General features: G+C 38.9%; 2 protein-coding genes and 1 pseudogene across 2 annotated transcripts in view; 1 reads left to right on the top strand and 2 right to left on the bottom strand.

Annotated features, from left to right (window-relative positions):
• The window catches only part of LOC128519636 (exostosin-1c), a 64,507-nt gene extending 57,034 nt beyond the window's left edge, over window positions 1–7,473 (top strand). Inside the window, exons 3-12 of the mRNA XM_053493430.1 lie at window positions 1,696–1,789; window positions 3,119–3,226; window positions 3,343–3,462; window positions 3,780–3,912; window positions 4,115–4,233; window positions 4,319–4,414; window positions 4,519–4,605; window positions 6,459–6,619; window positions 6,818–6,989; window positions 7,082–7,473. Coding sequence (XP_053349405.1) covers window positions 1,696–1,789; window positions 3,119–3,226; window positions 3,343–3,462; window positions 3,780–3,912; window positions 4,115–4,233; window positions 4,319–4,414; window positions 4,519–4,605; window positions 6,459–6,619; window positions 6,818–6,989; window positions 7,082–7,267 — 1,276 coding nt within the window. The 3' untranslated portion in view covers window positions 7,268–7,473. The remainder of the gene's footprint in view (window positions 1–1,695; window positions 1,790–3,118; window positions 3,227–3,342; window positions 3,463–3,779; window positions 3,913–4,114; window positions 4,234–4,318; window positions 4,415–4,518; window positions 4,606–6,458; window positions 6,620–6,817; window positions 6,990–7,081) is intronic.
• An 80-nt stretch (window positions 7,474–7,553) lies between these two features.
• zgc:114119 (Mediator of RNA polymerase II transcription subunit 30-like) lies at window positions 7,554–17,734 on the bottom strand. The gene is made up of 5 exons (XM_053492778.1): window positions 17,637–17,734; window positions 17,180–17,455; window positions 9,736–9,894; window positions 9,418–9,507; window positions 7,554–8,213 (listed from the first exon to the last, which is right to left on the bottom strand). Exons 2-5 carry the CDS (start codon window positions 17,453–17,455, stop codon window positions 8,118–8,120), a joined length of 621 nt encoding a protein of 206 aa, XP_053348753.1. The 5' UTR covers window positions 17,637–17,734; the 3' UTR covers window positions 7,554–8,117.
• LOC128519700 (uncharacterized) lies at window positions 14,791–14,938 on the bottom strand (annotated as a pseudogene).
• Window positions 17,735–19,012: the final 1,278 nt, after the last annotated feature.

Raw genomic sequence — 19,012 nt, 5'->3', positions numbered from 1 at the left:
CGAGCTGCGTAAAGCCTGCAGTTCTGGGCTGGTAGACCTTCTAAGGTCACCCTGCTGCCCTGAAGCACTAGGCACTGCTCTGTCCAGAGGTGTATAAAGCAAGGAGAAATTTTATTCTTTATTCCAGCCTCTATTCCTCTGCTAAAGTAAATCCCATGTCTGTTATAGACCAAAATCTTCACTTGAAAATGAGATAAGCCACATGTACCAACATTTTTAGTAACAGTCTAGATCATTATGGGCGGAAAAGGAGTGCGAGAGTTAAGAGTTTAGGCTTTTTTTTTTTTTAAGAACTTATATATGGCTTTTGAAGCAAGGGAGTAAATACTTATACACCTTATTCAAATTTTTAATCTGTAATACTTTTGCAAATTATAATGTTCCCGTTTCATTGTTATTGTCATAATATAAAAAAAAAATAAATAAATAAATTATAGTGATTTCTTTTGGCTAGACAGCTTGACAGCTCAGGGATACTATGTAGCATTAAAACACATTTAATGCGTAATTCCAGGTTCATATCAATACAAACAGCATTAGGAGAGGCTAAATAAATTGTATTACACACTCGAATTCAGACACATGTTGAGTCAACCTGGTGCTTCGGCTTTGGCCACTTGCCGGGCTTAGACAGAGAGCCAGAAGGGGAGCTAAGATGGATGACGGGGGCGTTTGCTCTCCCGCTGCAGCGGTAAATAAACATGTATGCGAGTGAACAGAGATAGAGGTGCTTTTATGGCAGAGTGTTTGCTCTCCTGCTGGAGTGGCACTGGAGGCGAGCCACGGTCGCCGTACCCTGCCGGCCTGCAGAGGAACACTGGGTCCTTTCAAGAGCAAAGCCTGCTGCCCACACAGGGTCGGCCTGGTGCGAAAACAAAACCAGGGTTCTTACAGTCCGAGCCAGCTATCGGTGAAAGGAAGATTTGTGTATGCTAACGCATACAAATCTATGGTAAGAAGGTGGTGTCATTTCTGTTTCTACAGGACACTGAGAAGGTCAGTGTTCTCCAAAGCAGCTAATTGTGAGTTTGGGTTTGATAGGCTAATTGTTGCCCTTGTAGTCAAGCACTCCCTCTCTCATAGAAACCTGATGATAATATTAATCCCAGCTCTCAGGTGCACAGAGAAGATTTTTTGCTGTAAAGTCTGAGCCATTTTAGTGGGCATTTGCTAAAGGAAGCAGTTTGGTCTTCTGCGTTCCCTCCAAAGCGCATGTCTAGGCTAAGTTTTCTGATTTCTAGTAAAGATGCCTCCGTGTGCTGATTGTGGTTCACATCATTTGTTTCTCTTCTTTCACCTTCCAGCAGATTTTCTGTTGACAGCTGCGACAAACTGGAAGAATTTCATTTTTAATCAAACCGGATCACTTGCCCAATCCTTGTCATCCACGCTCATTAGCTCAATCTGGGTCAACAGTGACTTCTCTCCCCATTTCTGTCCCACTAATCACTTGATGGTGGCAACTGCACAAAGGAGCTGGATTCGGTTCCTTCAGCGTACTCTTACAAATGGCTAAAAGGTTGCCAGGGACAACAGCTTGAGGCAGGGACGGTGGCCAGATCAGAACGCCTCTCAGTGAGGCTGTGGTTCGAGCCGTGCCAGAGCAGTGCTAATGAACTACAAAGCTTTCTTTCTGCAGTGTTTAGGATGTTCCTGCTTGTGCTCATGCTTGCCCTGTGTTTGTCTCTTGTGTAGGTTCGACTATCAGGAGCTGCTCCACAACTCCACCTTCTGCCTGGTTCCTCGTGGGCGGCGCTTGGGATCCTTCCGTTTCCTCGAGTCTTTGCAGGTACGACAGCTTTAGCTGGGTTTTACTTCAACCGGTCGGACCTGATGTCGATGGTCGGCAATGGTTCAGCAGATCCACAACACAAAAATAAATAAATAAATAAATAAATAAATAAAGTGACACATCCACCTTGTGGCTGGAAACTCCAAACAGCGAGGAATGGTCCAGGGGTTTCCTGGTAAAGCAGAGCATCACAAGGCATTGGGTGGGAAACTGCAGCGCATATATTTATAGGCTTACTGGCATTGTGTGAAAGGGCCGGAAGCTCACATTAGGGCACCCGCAGCGCCGCTGAGGAGTGCTGAATGGACAAATCCACAAAAAAACGGGTGAGTTTGGCAGCCTTACCCTCACAGTAACTCCTCTTCACGATCCCACGTTTTCTCATTCCGTTGGTACAAGTTCTTCTTGCACGATCGCTTTTCCATTCACTCCTCTTTAGAGCGTCTTTTCTTTAGCGCCAGCCAAAGCCACATAAAGCACTAAAGAACTGGCAATTATCAGTGGATTTGTAAGCGGAAAGTTCTAGGACGTCCACTGACCCAACATCCCACCCTCCAAACGCACAAAAACACGCACTCCATCCAGACTGACGCGCTAATACAGTATCTCTGACGCAATCAACCTTAGGTTCCAAACCTAACACAATGTGCACACATGCCTGACTCTCGGCCAGGAGCAGCATCTTTCCTCCACCTCTAAAGCCACCTTCTCCAAGTAGAAACACACAGGCAAGATCTAGACTGAAGATGTAAACAGAAATTATTATTTTTTGTTGTTGTCCAAGAATAGCACCAAAGAAAACCTCCTTAGTATAAAGGCTGGAAATCACTACACCAGATGGGGCTGATGATGGGACGTTTGATCTCTGCATGTTCTTAAAGTTATACTCTCCTAAGATTTCTCTCAAATAATTAACAACAGAACAAAACACATGCTGCGAGATAAAAAGCAAACTTTGAACACAACATTTCTGGGAATGAAAAGTACAGCATCTTTGATAAACAAGAGGAAAAAAGGAATAGCAGAGTGAATTTAATAATCCATGGCTCATCCTCCCACTGCTGATCAAAGGGAAGGATACTGTTTAATTAGCAGCCCAGGGTCCACAAAACGTCAGGTGCTCTTAGTGCCGCTTCTTTGGGAGAACTGATATGGGGGTTGAGACATACTTTGGGATAACCTTTCAACCTGATCCAGCTGAACAAGAATTCTGTCCTTAATAGGATTTTTTTTTTTTATATGGAGGCTACATTTCTTAACCTACTTTGTTTAGCAAAATTTTGGTCAACCTCAATGAATTCTTCTTTCCTGTCTCCCCATCCCCAGGCGGCCTGTATCCCAGTGTTGCTCAGCAACGGTTGGGAGTTGCCCTTCTCTGATGTCATCCAGTGGAACCAGGCAGTTATCGAGGGAGACGAGAGGTTGCTGCTTCAGGTATACTGCACGCTAACAACTGTTAAGCGCGATCAACCCTTACATGCTAGTGGACGACTGAACAGCCTTTCACTTAGCGTGTCCCCTAGATAAAATCCCTGTCTCTGTTCCATAAGGTGCCGTCTACCGTGCGGGCAGTGGGCATCGACCGGGTGCTGGCTCTGAGACAGCGCACCCAGATGCTTTGGGAGGCCTACTTCTCCTCAGTGGACAAGATTGTTCTCACCACTTTAGAGGTGAGCGTAAGGCGGTTCTTGTATGTAGGTTTCAGGCAGAGACGATCCGACAGGGCCTGTCAGGGGAAATTAAAACGGGGATGAAGACGCTCCGCATCATTAGCACCCACTTAGTGCTGTGCCTTCAGGTTAATTGCCAAGCACAATGTTGGTTTTTAATGTAAATGAAAAGAGCCCGCAGTGCCCTCTGCTGGAGAAATTGGGAATGTAGTTTTGAAAAAGCAAGTAGTAAACAGATGATTAGGGATGATATAATGAGACTGTCCATTTCAGGAGGTAAATAAACAGTAAATTGATTCACTGTTGCCGTCTGTTAGATCATCAAGGACAGAGTGTATGCCCACATCTCAAGGAACAAGTTCATGTGGAATTCTCTGCCTGGAGGTCTGCTGGTGTTGCCCGAATACTCAATCCACCTGGCCCATTACCCTTTCTACTATCTGAATCTGGGTAAGTATTAAGAACGGCGAGGCAAGTTGCTCCTTTTACAACACACACCTAGTGCTTTTTTTTTCACAATAAATTTTCTGATCAAGTGCACAGAAATGGCACAAATTGAATCAAACCTGAAGAAGAATTCACAAAACGAATCGTGACCAAAGTCGAAATTTTCTGTAGCAGTCTCAGTCCTCCATATCTTCCATTAATGCAGGAGTCATGCCTGGCCAGGAATTCACTGCCGTCATCCATGCCACATCTCCGCTGGTTTCCCAGTCTCAGCCAATTATGAAGCTCCTGCAGGTGGTGTCCAAGTCGAAATATTGCTCACAGGTACACCAGCTGTTTCCAGAAAACATAATTTTCTTCTCTGTTGAGCTTTACATACCGTATTCTACTCCACTCTGGCCCTTTACAGATTATCATCTTGTGGAACAGCGAGAAGCCGCCCCCTCACCGGAGCAAGTGGCCGCCCATGCCAGTGCCCCTCGTCGTCACAGATGGCAGAAGGAAAGTAAGTGCCTCCACACGACGGTACAGTCAAGCTGCGGCCATATGCAAAGAACAAACACACATTTTCCAAGGCTCACTCCATGACTTACTCTCTTCTTCTTACAGACGAGCAGCCGGTTCCTGCCACATGTCGCGATTGAGACTGAAGCGGTGCTCAGCCTTGATGAAGACTCAGTGCTACTGACTAGTGAGGTTAGACTTTCCCTTTTATAATAAATCCAAGAATTGTGATGGTTATTTTTGAAAGTCTTGGTTTAACATTTGCATGAATAAGTCTGAACTTTGAACATCCTGACTTTAGGCATTAAATAATGTGGTATGATCTTTATGGCTATAATCAATGCAAAATGCTAAAAAAAAAAAAATTTTTTTAAAATTATTAATGTATTTACAGCACAGTTTAGAAAGTAGTTCGGAGTTGATTCCTAGTTTGGAATTGATGCAAGTGAAGAAAGCAATCATTAGGCTTAAAAAAATAAAAGAAAAAACTTCAACAGACCTCTAAGAGAAATACCAGAAACTTTGAGAGTTGCCAAAGTTAATTTTATATATTCTTAAAAAGAAGGAATTCGCTGGGGAGCTCTGTAAGACCCGAAGGCAGGGAAGATAATTAAAGTCTAGTTGGCGAAGAAAAACCCCTTCTCAACATCCAGCCAAGTCACGGACGGAAGTAGGAGTAACAGTGGCAAAGTCTACAATCAAGAGGCACTTTTGAGAATTTAAATACGGAGAGATTTACCTCCTCAAGCTGTACACCACGGATAACTGTCAAGAGCAGAAAGGCCAGATTAGACTTTGCTGGAAAACATTTTTTTTAAAAGCCTGGAACAGGATTCCTTGTACTGATGAAACCCAGATTACAGAGTACCAGAAGTACATGGAAGGGAAAAAAGGAAGGGCTCATGTTTCAAGACAGACCACATCATCTGTCATATGCTGGAGGCAGTGTTATGGCATGGGTATTTATGGCTATCACTGGGACTCGGGTCACTGGTGGTCATTGATGATGTGACTCCTGATAGTTCTCCTACATTCTGCTCCGATTCAGTCACATGCTGCAAAATGTATAGGAGAACGCGTCACAGTACGCAAAGACTCAATGCAATGCTGAGAAAGGGAATCTTCTTACAGGGCAGAGTTAGTCACCTGATCTCAACCTGATTGAGCATGATTTTCACTTCCTGAAAACAAACTGAAGTCTGAAAGGCCCACAAACAAGAAGCAACTGGAGCCAGCTGCAGTAAAGCCCTGGGGGAAAGTGTCTCAAGGGAGAACATTCAGCATGTGGTGATGTCCATTCAATTTTACTTCAATTCAATTTTATTTGTATAGCGCGTTTAACAATGGTTATTGTCGCAAAGAAGCTTTACATAATCCCAAAAAAATAATGAAAATATGTATGAATCAGAATGATCAGATGGTCCCTGATGAGCGAGCCGCGGGTGACCGTGCCGAGGGTAAAACTCCCTGAGACAGCAGTAGGAAGAAACCTTGGGGACTCAACAGGAAACCCAGCCTCATCTGGATGTCCATGGGATCCAGATTTCAGAGCATCAAGAATTAATTATATTAATAATCCTAATACATTTAATTGTTAGATTATTTTTAAAAAAAATTCAGCCTGTAAAAATGCCGGGACCTTGTTTATAAGCTACAATTCACGTAATTTTTTTTGTTTTAATTTTTTTTTTAATTAAAGCAGAAACTCTACAAGTTTAAACTCCAACATGCAAATCTTGATTCCTTTCTTTTTAGAAAAAAGAAGTACAAAAGAAGCAAAAGTATAAAAATGTTACTTCTCTGGCAATCTTTAATCTTTACACAATGACCTGTTTTTTTTTCAGTCCTTTCTTGTTTCTTCACAACGGTGTTTGACTGATGGTACATAGTTAGTAACCTAGTAACTCAGGGTAAGGATCTATCCAATGACGGAAACTTTTGAGCATTTTATCGCTCTGGATAAAAGCTTCTGCCAAACGCTCTAGTGTCCGAATACTTTTGACCTGACCAGGTGTAGTTAAAGCAACTGCATTGATTCTTTTCAGATCAACTTTGCCTTTCATGTGTGGCGGAGTTTCCCTGAGAGAATAGTCGGGTATCCACCCAGGAGTCATTTCTGGGATCCAGTGAAGAAAATCTGGGGCTACACCTCCAAATGGACAAATGAATACTCAATCGTGCTGACTGGAGCAGCCTTCTATCACAGGTACTGATTTACTCAAATTTTCCCAAAAAGTTTTCCTAAACGAAAACGAAATATGCTTGAATCAACAAAAAAGCTGATGTGTGGAGATTTCGAACTCACATAACCTTTATAACGACATAAAAAAAAAAAACAGATCTTTCATAACCGCTCTTTGAATCTGAGTGTTAGCTCACGTTATTTCTTCTTTTCCTCTGATAGGTATTATCATTACCTGTTTTCTCATTATCTGCCCCCTTCACTACGGGCATTAGTGGACCGCAGCTCAAACTGTGAGGACATCCTGATGAACTTCTTAGTGTCCTCTGTGACCCACCTGCCACCCATTAAAGTGGCTCAGAGGAAGCAGTACAAAGAGATGCCGAGCCCACAGGTAAGTCATTAGTCTAACACCGAAGAAACAAAAGTAGGTTTGATCACAGTTTAACATTTTTATGTACTCCATTCTTTTCGTCTCTTAATCAGAGCACCAACATGGCCCCCTGGGCAAACCCTGAGCACTTTACCCAGAGACAGGAGTGTATAAACACCTTCGCTAGCTGGTTCGGCTACATGCCCCTGGTGCACTCGCAGCTCCGTCTGGACCCTGTTCTTTTTAAGGACCACGTATCCGTCCTGCGCAAGAAGTACAAGGACCTCGAGCGTGCTTGAACCACGCGGAGAGCACAGACGATCTTTTGAAGTCGCCTCAGCATCTTTCAGAGCGCATAAACTCTACAGAGGGCAAGAATTCCCCTTGCTAACAGAATCCTGGACTAACACATTATTGTGTGTTTGTGGAGTCAAGTTAGAGAGCAACTTGACTCAATACATGAAATTGTATGTATGTATGTATGTATGTATGTACATGACCAATAAATCATTTCGGAAATGCATCGTGTTCCGAACTTGTGTTTAAAAAGAAAATGAGGGAGAATTTTCTTCCATTATTTTTTTTATTTCATATATAAAAAAAATATGCTGTAAAGATATTTAACTGTACAAAATATTTACCCTACAAAGATTATCACTGTGAAAATTTACACATAGACTTACACTCCAGCATCCACATGATTATAAAAAAAAAATACTAAAAATACGAGTAAGAAATACATGAGACATCAAACAGTCTCCTGCTCAAAGGCTCAGCAATTCCATGTTCATGACACACAGGAGACCTGTGTCTCAGGCTGGTTTTCCATCTGTCCCTCTTGACATTACCTGGGATCATGCCTTAACATTTGGCCTGGAATTCATATCCCTAGATCCCTGCCAATCCATGAACATTTTTTCTTTTCTTTTTTTTTTTTATAGCAAGAAGTACAGTACATATCACCGATGAGAGCTGATGAATGCTGTTCTCCACCTGAATCTTTCTCTCATTAATCAAGACTAAACAATGCAGCAGTAACAGGTACCGGTGGATCTGCTGTCTTTAGCTGCCTGACTAGAAGAGACTTGATGGAGATCGGATTACGAGTAAATAAAGGCAGACTTGACAGTTTGTTTGTTTTTTTTCTGGTCATTTGCGCATCGTGAGCATGGCGTTGATGTCCCACAGGAGGTTCCTCATCTGGTCCATCAGCACCTTCATCTCCTGATTCTTCTGCCTCACTTTCTGTGGAGAGTTTTTACAGAGTTTTAGAGCTAATTAAATAACTCTTCTGAAAAAATAAATAAATAAACAAAGCTTTGCATCATGCAAGTCAAATCTGCTAATTTAAACATCTAAATGCCCGTTATTTTAGGGTAACAAACCATAAAGAAAAAAAATATATATGTAATTTATTTCAAACTGTTTAAAGATTAATTTACGCAGCCTGGAAGGCGGAGAGATTTAACAGCTGTTCTGGAACAGTCATTAATTTGTTTTAAAGAAAACACACACACAGGATAAAACCATCATGGCTCATTTGCTTTTGAAAGTATTTAAAGCCATGTACTTGCAATATAACATCACTTAGCAAGTAAAATTTTATTCAAATTAGTTCTTTGTACTTCACTCAGGGATGATTTGTGAAATATAATTTTGACTCCTGAATAATTAGCTGACTTTATTTTATAATGTTGCTGAGTCTAGACCTGAGTAACTGATCAACCCCAGATCATAACACTGTCTCCAGAGGCTTGTACAGTGGACACTATGCATCATGTCCTTCCCTTCTTACCCTGCCTGGCCATCCCTCTGAAATAAGCTCAATCTGGACTCATCAGGTCACATGGACAGGGATCCGACGATTGACGATTTGTGTCTTGACCACATTTTTCTAAAGCACTACCTTTAAAACTTTCTTTGCTTGATTCAGGCCAATAATTTGACCTTTGTTAAACAGTGATTTTTTTTTTTTCTTTGGCCAGTGTATATAAGTGATATAAACTATACGAAATTTATTCAGACTGTAAGATAAATCACAGCATTACAGTATAATGTTATTCGTTTAAGAGTGACAACTTAAACAGGGAGGTCATAAATAAAATTCCAGATTAGTAAGCAATAAAATCAATTAAAGAATGATATTTTGTATTTATGTTTACTTTTCATGTTGTCAAACATCCATGAAACAAGTTCCTGTTGCCACACAATGAGCCGTTTTTTTAATTATAAAAATGGTAAAACATTAGGAGCAAATTATAAACCTGTGATATGCCACATACACATACACCATGTGTGCTGTAATAGAAAATTAAACACAGAGGTAGAATACGACCACAAAAACAATTAAATTATGTACTGCTTGATCTGAATTTTAAATTCCAATTCGAGCCAAGTATGTTTATTTCCCATATATTATCACTATTAATAATAATACATTGGCACAAACCTCTAAAACTTCTTGTTTGTCCTGAGTCACGGCAGGGTTGCAGGGCTCCACTCGCACCGGAGCAATCTCGTCTCCGACATACGGTACCAGCTAAAACAACAACCCGCACCAATCAGTTTCATACACACGTCTTTTACATGATGACTAGAAATTCATAGGTTTACCTCATTAGACTCCTGATTCTACTTCCTGTTAATGATTTCATATTACATAGTGTTTATTTATTTATTTTTAACAGTAAGAAATATTGTAAAACTGGCCGAATGTTAATCTTTTATGTAACGCCGTTAGACCCGAGACGGTGATGTCATGTCCCACCTCAGCAGGAGACTCCTGAAGGTCAGAGGTCATCTCTACGCAGCGCTCGTAAAGCAGTCGGAGCTTGCGGAAGAGCAAAGTGAGCTGGCGAAGGTGCTCCTGTAGTTTCCCGAAGCGGTCCTGATACGCTGCCTGACTCTGTGTCACACCGTTCGGCAACTAGAAAAAAGACGGACCAAAAAATAAATAAATAAATAAATAAAACAATACATAAAAACATAAAACTTAAACAACAGGGTATTTACTTAGAAGAACACCGTCTTCAAGTAGACATTAGCAGTATGTGACGTAAATAAAGATTTATTAGATTTAAAGATTTTAAATTCAGAAATTTACACAAAACATGCAAATTCAGCAAAGAATAAGTCTGCTGAACAACATGACACGATCTTAAAGATAGCAATAAATTATAAACTGCTTTATGACATTTAGTGAATTGATTATTAGTTTAGTTTAAAATACTGAGCACGGACCCAATATCTGCACTAGTGAAACGTTAGTACATTAGGCACAGTATAGTATAAGTATAGTGATGCAACATGAAGGTTAAATAAGGAACAGTACACGACTCAATATGCTGATAAAGGAAACTAGAGTGATGGATCTCAAGACTTCTTCCAATCAATTACTGTTTTCTTCAGTCTACACCACCGAAATGTGACAAGGCTAACGGTCTTTTTAAAAACAACATATTAAACATATTAGCCAGAAGCAGCAGTTCCTTCTTTTTTCCTCTTTTATGAAAAAATAAAATAAAACTTTGTAGCTTGTCATGTTATGTCATGATAAACCAAAAACCCATCTGTCCCGATGACAATAAAGCTGTTAAAAGAATCGAAGACTGCAAAACTAACTTGTAACTTGAAACTTCACCATAGCAACATTTACACATTCCTTTTAAACAGTTTGTGTGTCATGAGTAGCATGCAAGTCCCAGTGCAAGCTGTTACTATAGAAACAAGTAAGGTTAAAAAAAAAAAAAAAAAGATATGAAAAAAATAAATTAATAAACAAACAATGCAGGTTGTAAGACTTGACATATAAACATACAGTAGACTGTGTGTGTGTTTGTATGTGTATGTATGCCAAACCAAAAAATTTAATTCACAGTGCCATCCTTTAAATAAGCTTATGCAATGATGTCACAACATTATAATATACTATTATCATATATTGAAATAATATGGTCATATCATAGTAATTTAAGTAGATTATTATATTAATCTAATCTAATTCAATTTAGTTAAACAAATCTTATATTTAATAATCAATTTAATTCAGTATACATCATTACACTTATATCTTATATATAATCTAACATATATCATTATACTTATCATACACATTATTTATATATATATATATAAAATAAACACAGATCATCTTTCCTTCCCATACTAAGATCCTGTTAAGGTTTTCCACGTGCACACAGCCGCAGTCTCGTTCCCTCCACACACTGATTACATGCAGCAGGTGCCTCATTTAAAGTAATTACTCCAAAGACGGTCACACAAAAGCGAAACAGCATCGAGTGCAACAAATTTAGACTCTTTCGATCTCAACACCTGCGCCTGTGAGCACTGTAGGGGGAAAAAATTATTAATAAATAATAACTATCCCTGTGGTTTAATCCACGTCAGTTCATTTCAGTGTTAAGACTCTCAAGATGGATTGGGAGTTATTATTTCTTTCTGTGTACTCATGTATGATTATCTAGTCTGGCAAGAAATGTCTAATTAATGTTAGAGATATCATTTAGTTACCAGGGCAACATTAATTTGGAAAAAAAATAAATAAATCAGAATCACCAGACTTTTTTCTTTATTAAAACCTTGTGTGTAACTAATCCACATCTAGTGTAAAATTTGTTGAGCATGACTTAAAGACATGCTTTACTGTCTCCTTTAGAACTTTATGGAAATCCTTGGATTTTTAAATGTACAGCAAATTGGTGTCAGGCAATCAACACAAGCACAAAAATGCACATACTAAAAATTTGCTGGAATCCACCAACCACATTTTTTAAAATAAATAAAACTGCTGCTTTCTCAACATTAGTGGGCGAAGTAACACATCTGGAACAGAAACGCTATCCGCCGCTTCCGCTTGCACGAGCTCACAGATGCTGACAGAATTTCCAAATAACAGACCAATAACTCCAGACCAATAACTCCAGACCCAACCACCTCATAAGGTTCATGATGCATCATTTTTTGTTTGATTTTGAAGCATCCATAGTGCTGCCTCAGCAAACACACCTTTTTTTCCATTTCTTTTCATATTTAATTTTAGGGGGAAAAAAAGAAAAAGGAAAAAAAAAAACTTTATATTGTGGCATGTCTTCTGCAACTTCTGTAGCCGAAAGTATGTGGACATCTGACCCACCCCACCCCCTCCCTCATCTGTACATGTTAAGTGTCTCATCCCAGATTTAGTCCTCATCTGCTGTTAGAATAACCTCCACTCTTTTGGGAAGGCTTTGCAATAGAGTTTGGGGTGTAATTAAGGAGAGTGTGAGTGTCCATTTAGCCACAATTAATGAGGTTGGGCTCTGGGATCGATTGAGGTGGCCTGGGGTGTAGTCAGTGTTCCAGTTCATCCCAAGGTACTGACGAGACAATCAATGCTTATAGTCAATGACAGACTGATTTCCTGTACATTATATGTGACTGATTATGGAACATGGCAGTCGATTTTAATTAATTGCTAAAAATTAATAAAAGTCATGTTGTGCGTGTTTTTTTTTTGTGCATCATGGCAAGAAACATAAATAAAGTTAAAAGAACAAGCACACGTATAATGCCGATAACTGCACATGCTCACAAGACGGTTGGGTAAAATGCTGGATGGTGCATCATAAAGTGACTGCACCACCAAAAAAAGGCTGCTCACAGATATAGGGGTACTTTTTTTTTTTTTTTTACGAAATGACACAATGACCACCACATTCTAGAACAATACTGGATTTTTTCAGAACTATAAAATAACAATTTTATACCCAGTCAGTTGTTATTTTAAAACGTGATGGTCAGTTGTTCTGGAACGGTTCTTGCAAGAACAGTATTGTGTAGAGTGGGTTTGTAAAACCCATCAAGCTCTATGATGAAACTGTCTCTCATGAAGACCTTCCCATGGAAGCAAGACCAAAACTGAGCTCTGCTGCAGAGGAGAAGTTCATTTAGAGTCACCAGCCTCAGAAATCACCAATTAACAACCAGCACCTCAGATTAGAGCCGTTATAAAGCTTTACAGATTATTAGGTATTTTGGATAAACACCTTCAGTATTGTTTTACAAGTGTCCAGACTTTCGACTGGTGGTGTAGTAATAGCGAATGGTGGTGGTGGGACGGATTTTTAGGAAACACAACACATACAAGAAGCATTGTACTGTGCTATTTAACTGATTATTAATCGATCATTGATTGGTTTACTCAAACTGATGATTGATTAAGGAATGGTTACCGACTCCCATTACCATCCCTAAGGAGTTGAGGTCAAGGCTCTGTAATGGAGACTCAAGAGCTCTTTTAAATGAAAACTTCTCATGCTGGTTTTAGTGGAGGTGAACTGTAAAGCTGGAGCATGCAGAGATACACATACAGGTATGATGGTTTGGTGAACACCTACACTATAACACTATATGGACAAAAGTATTTGACCAAACCTGCAAAAACATTGTATCCAAATACATATACAGCGGTACCTTGGCATACTGTTGTGAATCATTATATTTGTAATTTTTATTTTTAATTCATATATCAAGATTCAGGAAAACTAAGCCATATTTTGCATGTCATAAGGAACTTTACATTTCGTTCTTATCTTATATATATAAGGAAAATGCACACAAAAACACAAAATCTGTGGCAGCACAATGAGCTCTAAAATGCAGCTCCATGAATTGAACCTTTTGGTATTTAAGAGGGATGTGGACACCTGCTGTTCCTTCTGTAACAATTTGTTTTGGACCTGTGATTATACAAAAAATTTATATTCTTGGTTTTATTCACAAAGTTTGTTTCCTGTTTTTTTTTTTTTTTTTAAAGAAGATATTTTTGGTTTCTTTGATTACAAAGAGGAGGATAGATATTTAATGGTAAATGGAATCTTTATAATTCATAAATGTCAATTCAATAGTAGTACACCCCTCTTTCTTGTATTTAAAAATGAAATTATGAGATACTTGGAAAGTAAAAAAAAATCCAAAGCTATTAAAATGTTACTTTTACTTGAGTCATATCGGATAGATTATTAGTCCCTACTTCTGGCGCTCCTTTACATTGTTTTTTTGATTGTTCGTTTTGTTTGGTGATGTTTTTGTGACACAAAAGCTCTGAAGCTTGTATAAAAGCACAAGGGGGCGTGTCCAAATTAATCCTTTGGAATGACATAACCAACTCGTAAAGGATCGTGCACTCTTCAGTTAATTTTCAAAGAGTCAGAGAAGTTGATTATGTACATAAACATTGCATTGGCCAATGCAGCTGCATGTAAAAATTCAAGATTCAAAGAACTTTATTAATCCCAGAGGGAAATTGCTTTGACTTGGTCATACAGTTGCACTGATTAATAAAAAATAAATTAATTAATTAAAAAAAAAACACTATTAGTGGTGACACTATTGGCTGGGAGAAGCCTGGAAACCTAAATGAGGCTTCATCTCACCATCACTAGGTACACAAATAGGATAAAAAGGGAAGCAGATAACAAAAACAAAAGATAAAAAAAACACACATTTTTAAAATACTGCTCATTTTATCCTCTCTGGATATGTTGTTAAAATTGTGTGTTGTTTAATATTAAATTCAAAGTGAAATTTTATTTGTCACATACACAGTCATACACAATAAAATGTTTAATTCTTCGCATATCCCAGCTTCTTGTTAGTTGGCAGGGGTCAGAGTGCAGGGTCAGCCATTTTGGAGCAGACAGGCTTAAGGGCCTTGCTTAAGGGCCCCACAGCAGCAACCTGGCGGAGCTGGGGCTCGAACCGCAGATCTTCCAATCCGTAACTCAGAGCCTTAACACACTGAGCCACCACTGCCCCAGAGAATCAGAGAACAGTGTGAACGTGGTTCCCCACTACCAGAAATTATGCAGTTGAGATACAATTCGCAAGAGTCAGCAAAGAGTGCAATGGTTGAGCCTTGTCTTGGGAAAACCACCTTCTTTATCATGGTACCACCCCTGCCAGGTAAGTATGTATGTATGCATGTATGTATTATTGTCAGCAAAATAATAAAAATTATCAATACGTTTTTAAAAAATGAACGTTTTTTGTGAAACTATTAGCTGGTGAAGCCTGGACACCTAAAAAAGGCATCACCTAACCATCACAGGGTCTACAGTCATGTTTTAATAAAAAAAAAACTTACACAAACTCTTGGCACGAAGTTAAGTGAAGTATAGCATTGTCTTGTTATGCTTGAAGCATTAAGATTGTCCTTTATTGGAGATAATTGATTGATCAATTATTGATCGATTGATTGAAACATGCATTCAATAATTAACAGGTTTGGACAAATACATTTAACCATACATGTGTATAAGGATAAGTGTTATGCGTGTGTATATATATATATATATATATATATACATATATATATATACATATATACACACACACACACACTCACCTAAAGGATTATTAGGAACACCATACTAATAACGGTGTTTGACCCCCTTTCGCCTTCAGAACTGCCTTAATTCTACGTGGCATTGATTCAACAAGGTGCTCAAACCATTCTTTAGAAATGTTGGCCCATACTGATAGGATAGCATCTTGCAGTTGATGGAGATTTCTGGGATGCACATCCAGGGCACGAAGCTCCCGTTCCACCACATTCAAAAGATGCTCTATTGGGTTGAGATCTGGTGACTGTGGGGGCCATTTTAGTACAGTGAACTCATTGTCATGTTCAAGAAACCAATATGAAATGATTCGAGCATTGTGACATGGTGCATTATCCTGCTAGAAGTAGCCATCAGAGCTCAGATACCCCGTGGCATTTAAATGATGCCCAATTGGCACTAAGGGGCCTAAAGTGTGCCAAGAAAACATCCTCCACACCATTACACCACCACCACCAGCCTGCACAGTGGTAACAAGGCATAATGGATCCATGTTCTCATTCTGTTTACGCCAAATTCTGACTCTACCATTTAAATGTCTTAACAGAAATCGAGACTCATCAGACCAGGCAACATTTTTCCAGTCTTCAACCGTCCAATTTGTGAGCTCGTGCAAATTGCAGCCTTTTTTATCCTATTTGTAGTGGAGATGAGTGGTACCTGGTGGGGTCTTCTGCTGTTGTAGCCCATCCGCCTTAAGTGTTGTGGCTTCACAAATTCTTTGCTGCATACCTCGGTTGTAACGGTGTGGTTATTTCAGTCAATGTTGCTTTTCTATCAGCTTGAATCAGTCGGCCCATTCTCCTCTAACCTCTAACATTAACAAAGCAATTTCGCCCACAGGACTGCAGCATACTGGATGTTTTTCCCTTCTTACACCATTCTTTGTAAACCCTAAAAATTGTTGTGTGTAAAAATTCCAGTAGCTGAGCAGAAACCGGCCTGTCTGGGACCAACAACCATGCCACGCTCAAAATAGCTTAAATCACATTTCTATCCCATTCTGACATTCAGTTTGGAGTTCAGGAGATTGTCTTGACCAGGACCACATCCCTAAATGCATTGAAGCAACTGCCATGTGATTGGTTGATTAGATAATTGCATTAATGAGCATTTGAAAAGGTGTTCCTAATAATCCTTTAAGTGAGTGTGTATATACACACACACACACTCAGCAAAAAAAGAAACGTCCTCTGACTTTCAACTGTTTTTACTTTCAGTAAACTTAATGTGTAAATATTTGTATGAACACTCAAAGAGTCAACACCATAAGACATGCCATAGGACACTAAAAATGTTTCACCATGTGTCCCTGAATGAAGGGAGGCTCAAAAGTACCAGTCAGTATCTGGTGTGGCCACCAGCTGCTTGAAGTACTGCAGTGCATCTCCTCCTCATGGACTGCCTATTGTGGACAGTCTGAGCACTGATGGAGGGATTGTGTGTTCCTGGTGTGACTCGGGCAGTTGTTGTGGCCATCCTGTACCTGTCACGCAGGTGTGATATTCGGATGTACCGATCCTGTGCATTTTTAGAACTGTGACCTTAAATGCCTACTTTCTGTAAGCTGTTAAGGTCTTAACGATCATTCCACAGGTGCATGTTAATTAATTGATTATGTTTAATTGAACATGCATGAAAACATTGTTTAAACCCTTTACAATGAAGATCTGTAAAGTTATTTGGATTTTTACAACATTATTGTTGAAATACACAGTCCTGAAAAAGGGACGTTTCTTTTTTTTTTTTTTGCTGAGTGTGTAAATATATGTGTGTGTGTGTGTGTGTGTGTGTGTAAGACTGTAACTTCACCTGAGTGGCCCGTGTGATCTGGAAGATCTCCATGGTCCGGGTGACGATGTCCTGCACGGTGTCCTGTCCGATGCGACACAGGAACACGGGGGAGATTTCTCTGAGGGCGGCGGGGTTCGGGGGCATGTTGGAGGAGGAGGAGGAGGAGGAGGAGGCCTGTCCGGGGACTGAGGGTCCTGACCCCGCGCCCATGTGGAGGCTCTGCGGCTGAAGCGGAACTCCACCCGGAACACCACCCAGACCCGGACCTGGAGCCTTCTGAGGCAGAGAGGACATCTACAGGACAGGGGGCTACATGTTAGCATCTTCAACAACAACAACAACAACAATACACACTGCTCTCTAACAATTAGTTACCTCTGAATGTTTATAACGCACACAGTGAAAGTATTAGAATTAATGAATGAATAAATTAATTGAATAATAAATTAAATGATTTAAGTTCGCTAAGACTTACTTTTACAACGCGAAGCTTTAAAAATTACACAGGTTCACGTTTTAGCTTAAAGAAGATCCTCGTTTCGCTTTCAAACACCGCAGCAACACCAATCTGTCGTCACTTCCTGTTTCCGGTTTTAGTTTTTTTTTTCATTCATCGCGTTATTTTACCACCAGGGGGCAGCAAATGCATACAGATTAGTGTTAAAGTATTCATTGTAAGCAGAATCTCTCAATGCCCAGTGTGTGTCCTTTTATCTTGTACACACACAATACGAACAAGTTATTATCTTAAAAGGAATACTAGCCATTTGCATGACAACTATAAGAAGTTAAGACTTTGCTCATTTTCAAAGTATATTTAGAGCAATATATGATTCAGTAAAGTTCATTATCAGTCCCAGCTATAAAGATACACACTGTATATCATCAACCTTTTTAGTGTGCGTAATAATAATAATAATTTATTTGACTTTATTAATTTATTTTGTGCTTTGATGGTCAGCTGTGTGGGCACGAGTTAAATAACCTGCTCCAAAAAGACAATAGCTTATTTCCACAAGAAATGACAAACATACAGTATATATTTAAATTTTATACTTAGTGTGTTGGTCTTACAAATAAAACCGACTTTCTCCTTTTTAGGTTTAATAACCGTTAAAATTAAAATTCTGTAATGTCAGCCTATGTACTAAAATCAAGGTGTCATATGTATATACTGTATATTTTAGTCAGCCAAGATAATGTATACACATTTCAGGAAAAGAAAAAGTAATATAGATTATATTATATTAATATAATATGAATGTGAATGTGTATGAATCAAATCAAGCTGATCAAGCCGAGGGCGAAAGTGGCAAGGAAAAACTCCCTGAGATGGCAATAGCAAGAAACCCTGAGAGGAACCAGACTCAACAGGGAACCCATCCTCATCTGGGTGATAATATTGATTCATACACATTTACATTCCATACAAACTTAAATAATTATCTTGATTGTATATGACAATTGTTAAAAGTGCTATACAAATGAAATTGAATTGAACTGAATTAAAGTATTAATAATATCATCATAATATTATCATATAAGATTATTAGGTTTTTTTTAATGTGTATAAATTTTTTGCCTAATCTGTATACAGAGTTATAATAATAATAATAATAATAATAATAATAATAATAATTGTTTTCATGTTTAAAAAAAGTATTTGAATATATTCATTTGCTTTGTGCTTTGATGGTAAGCTGTGTGGGCACAAGTTAAATAACTTGCTTCTAAAAAATATTAAGCTATTTCGACATGAAATGACAAAATGTTTATTTTAATTTAATACTTAGTGTGTTGGTCCCACATATTAAGTTGATTTTTATTTATTTATTTTTTCCTCACTCTGTG

Source organism: Clarias gariepinus, chromosome 3 (genome assembly GCF_024256425.1).
Source record: "Clarias gariepinus isolate MV-2021 ecotype Netherlands chromosome 3, CGAR_prim_01v2, whole genome shotgun sequence".
Taxonomy (NCBI): Eukaryota; Metazoa; Chordata; class Actinopteri; order Siluriformes; family Clariidae; genus Clarias; species Clarias gariepinus.
This window is presented reverse-complemented; position numbering and strand designations above follow the sequence as displayed.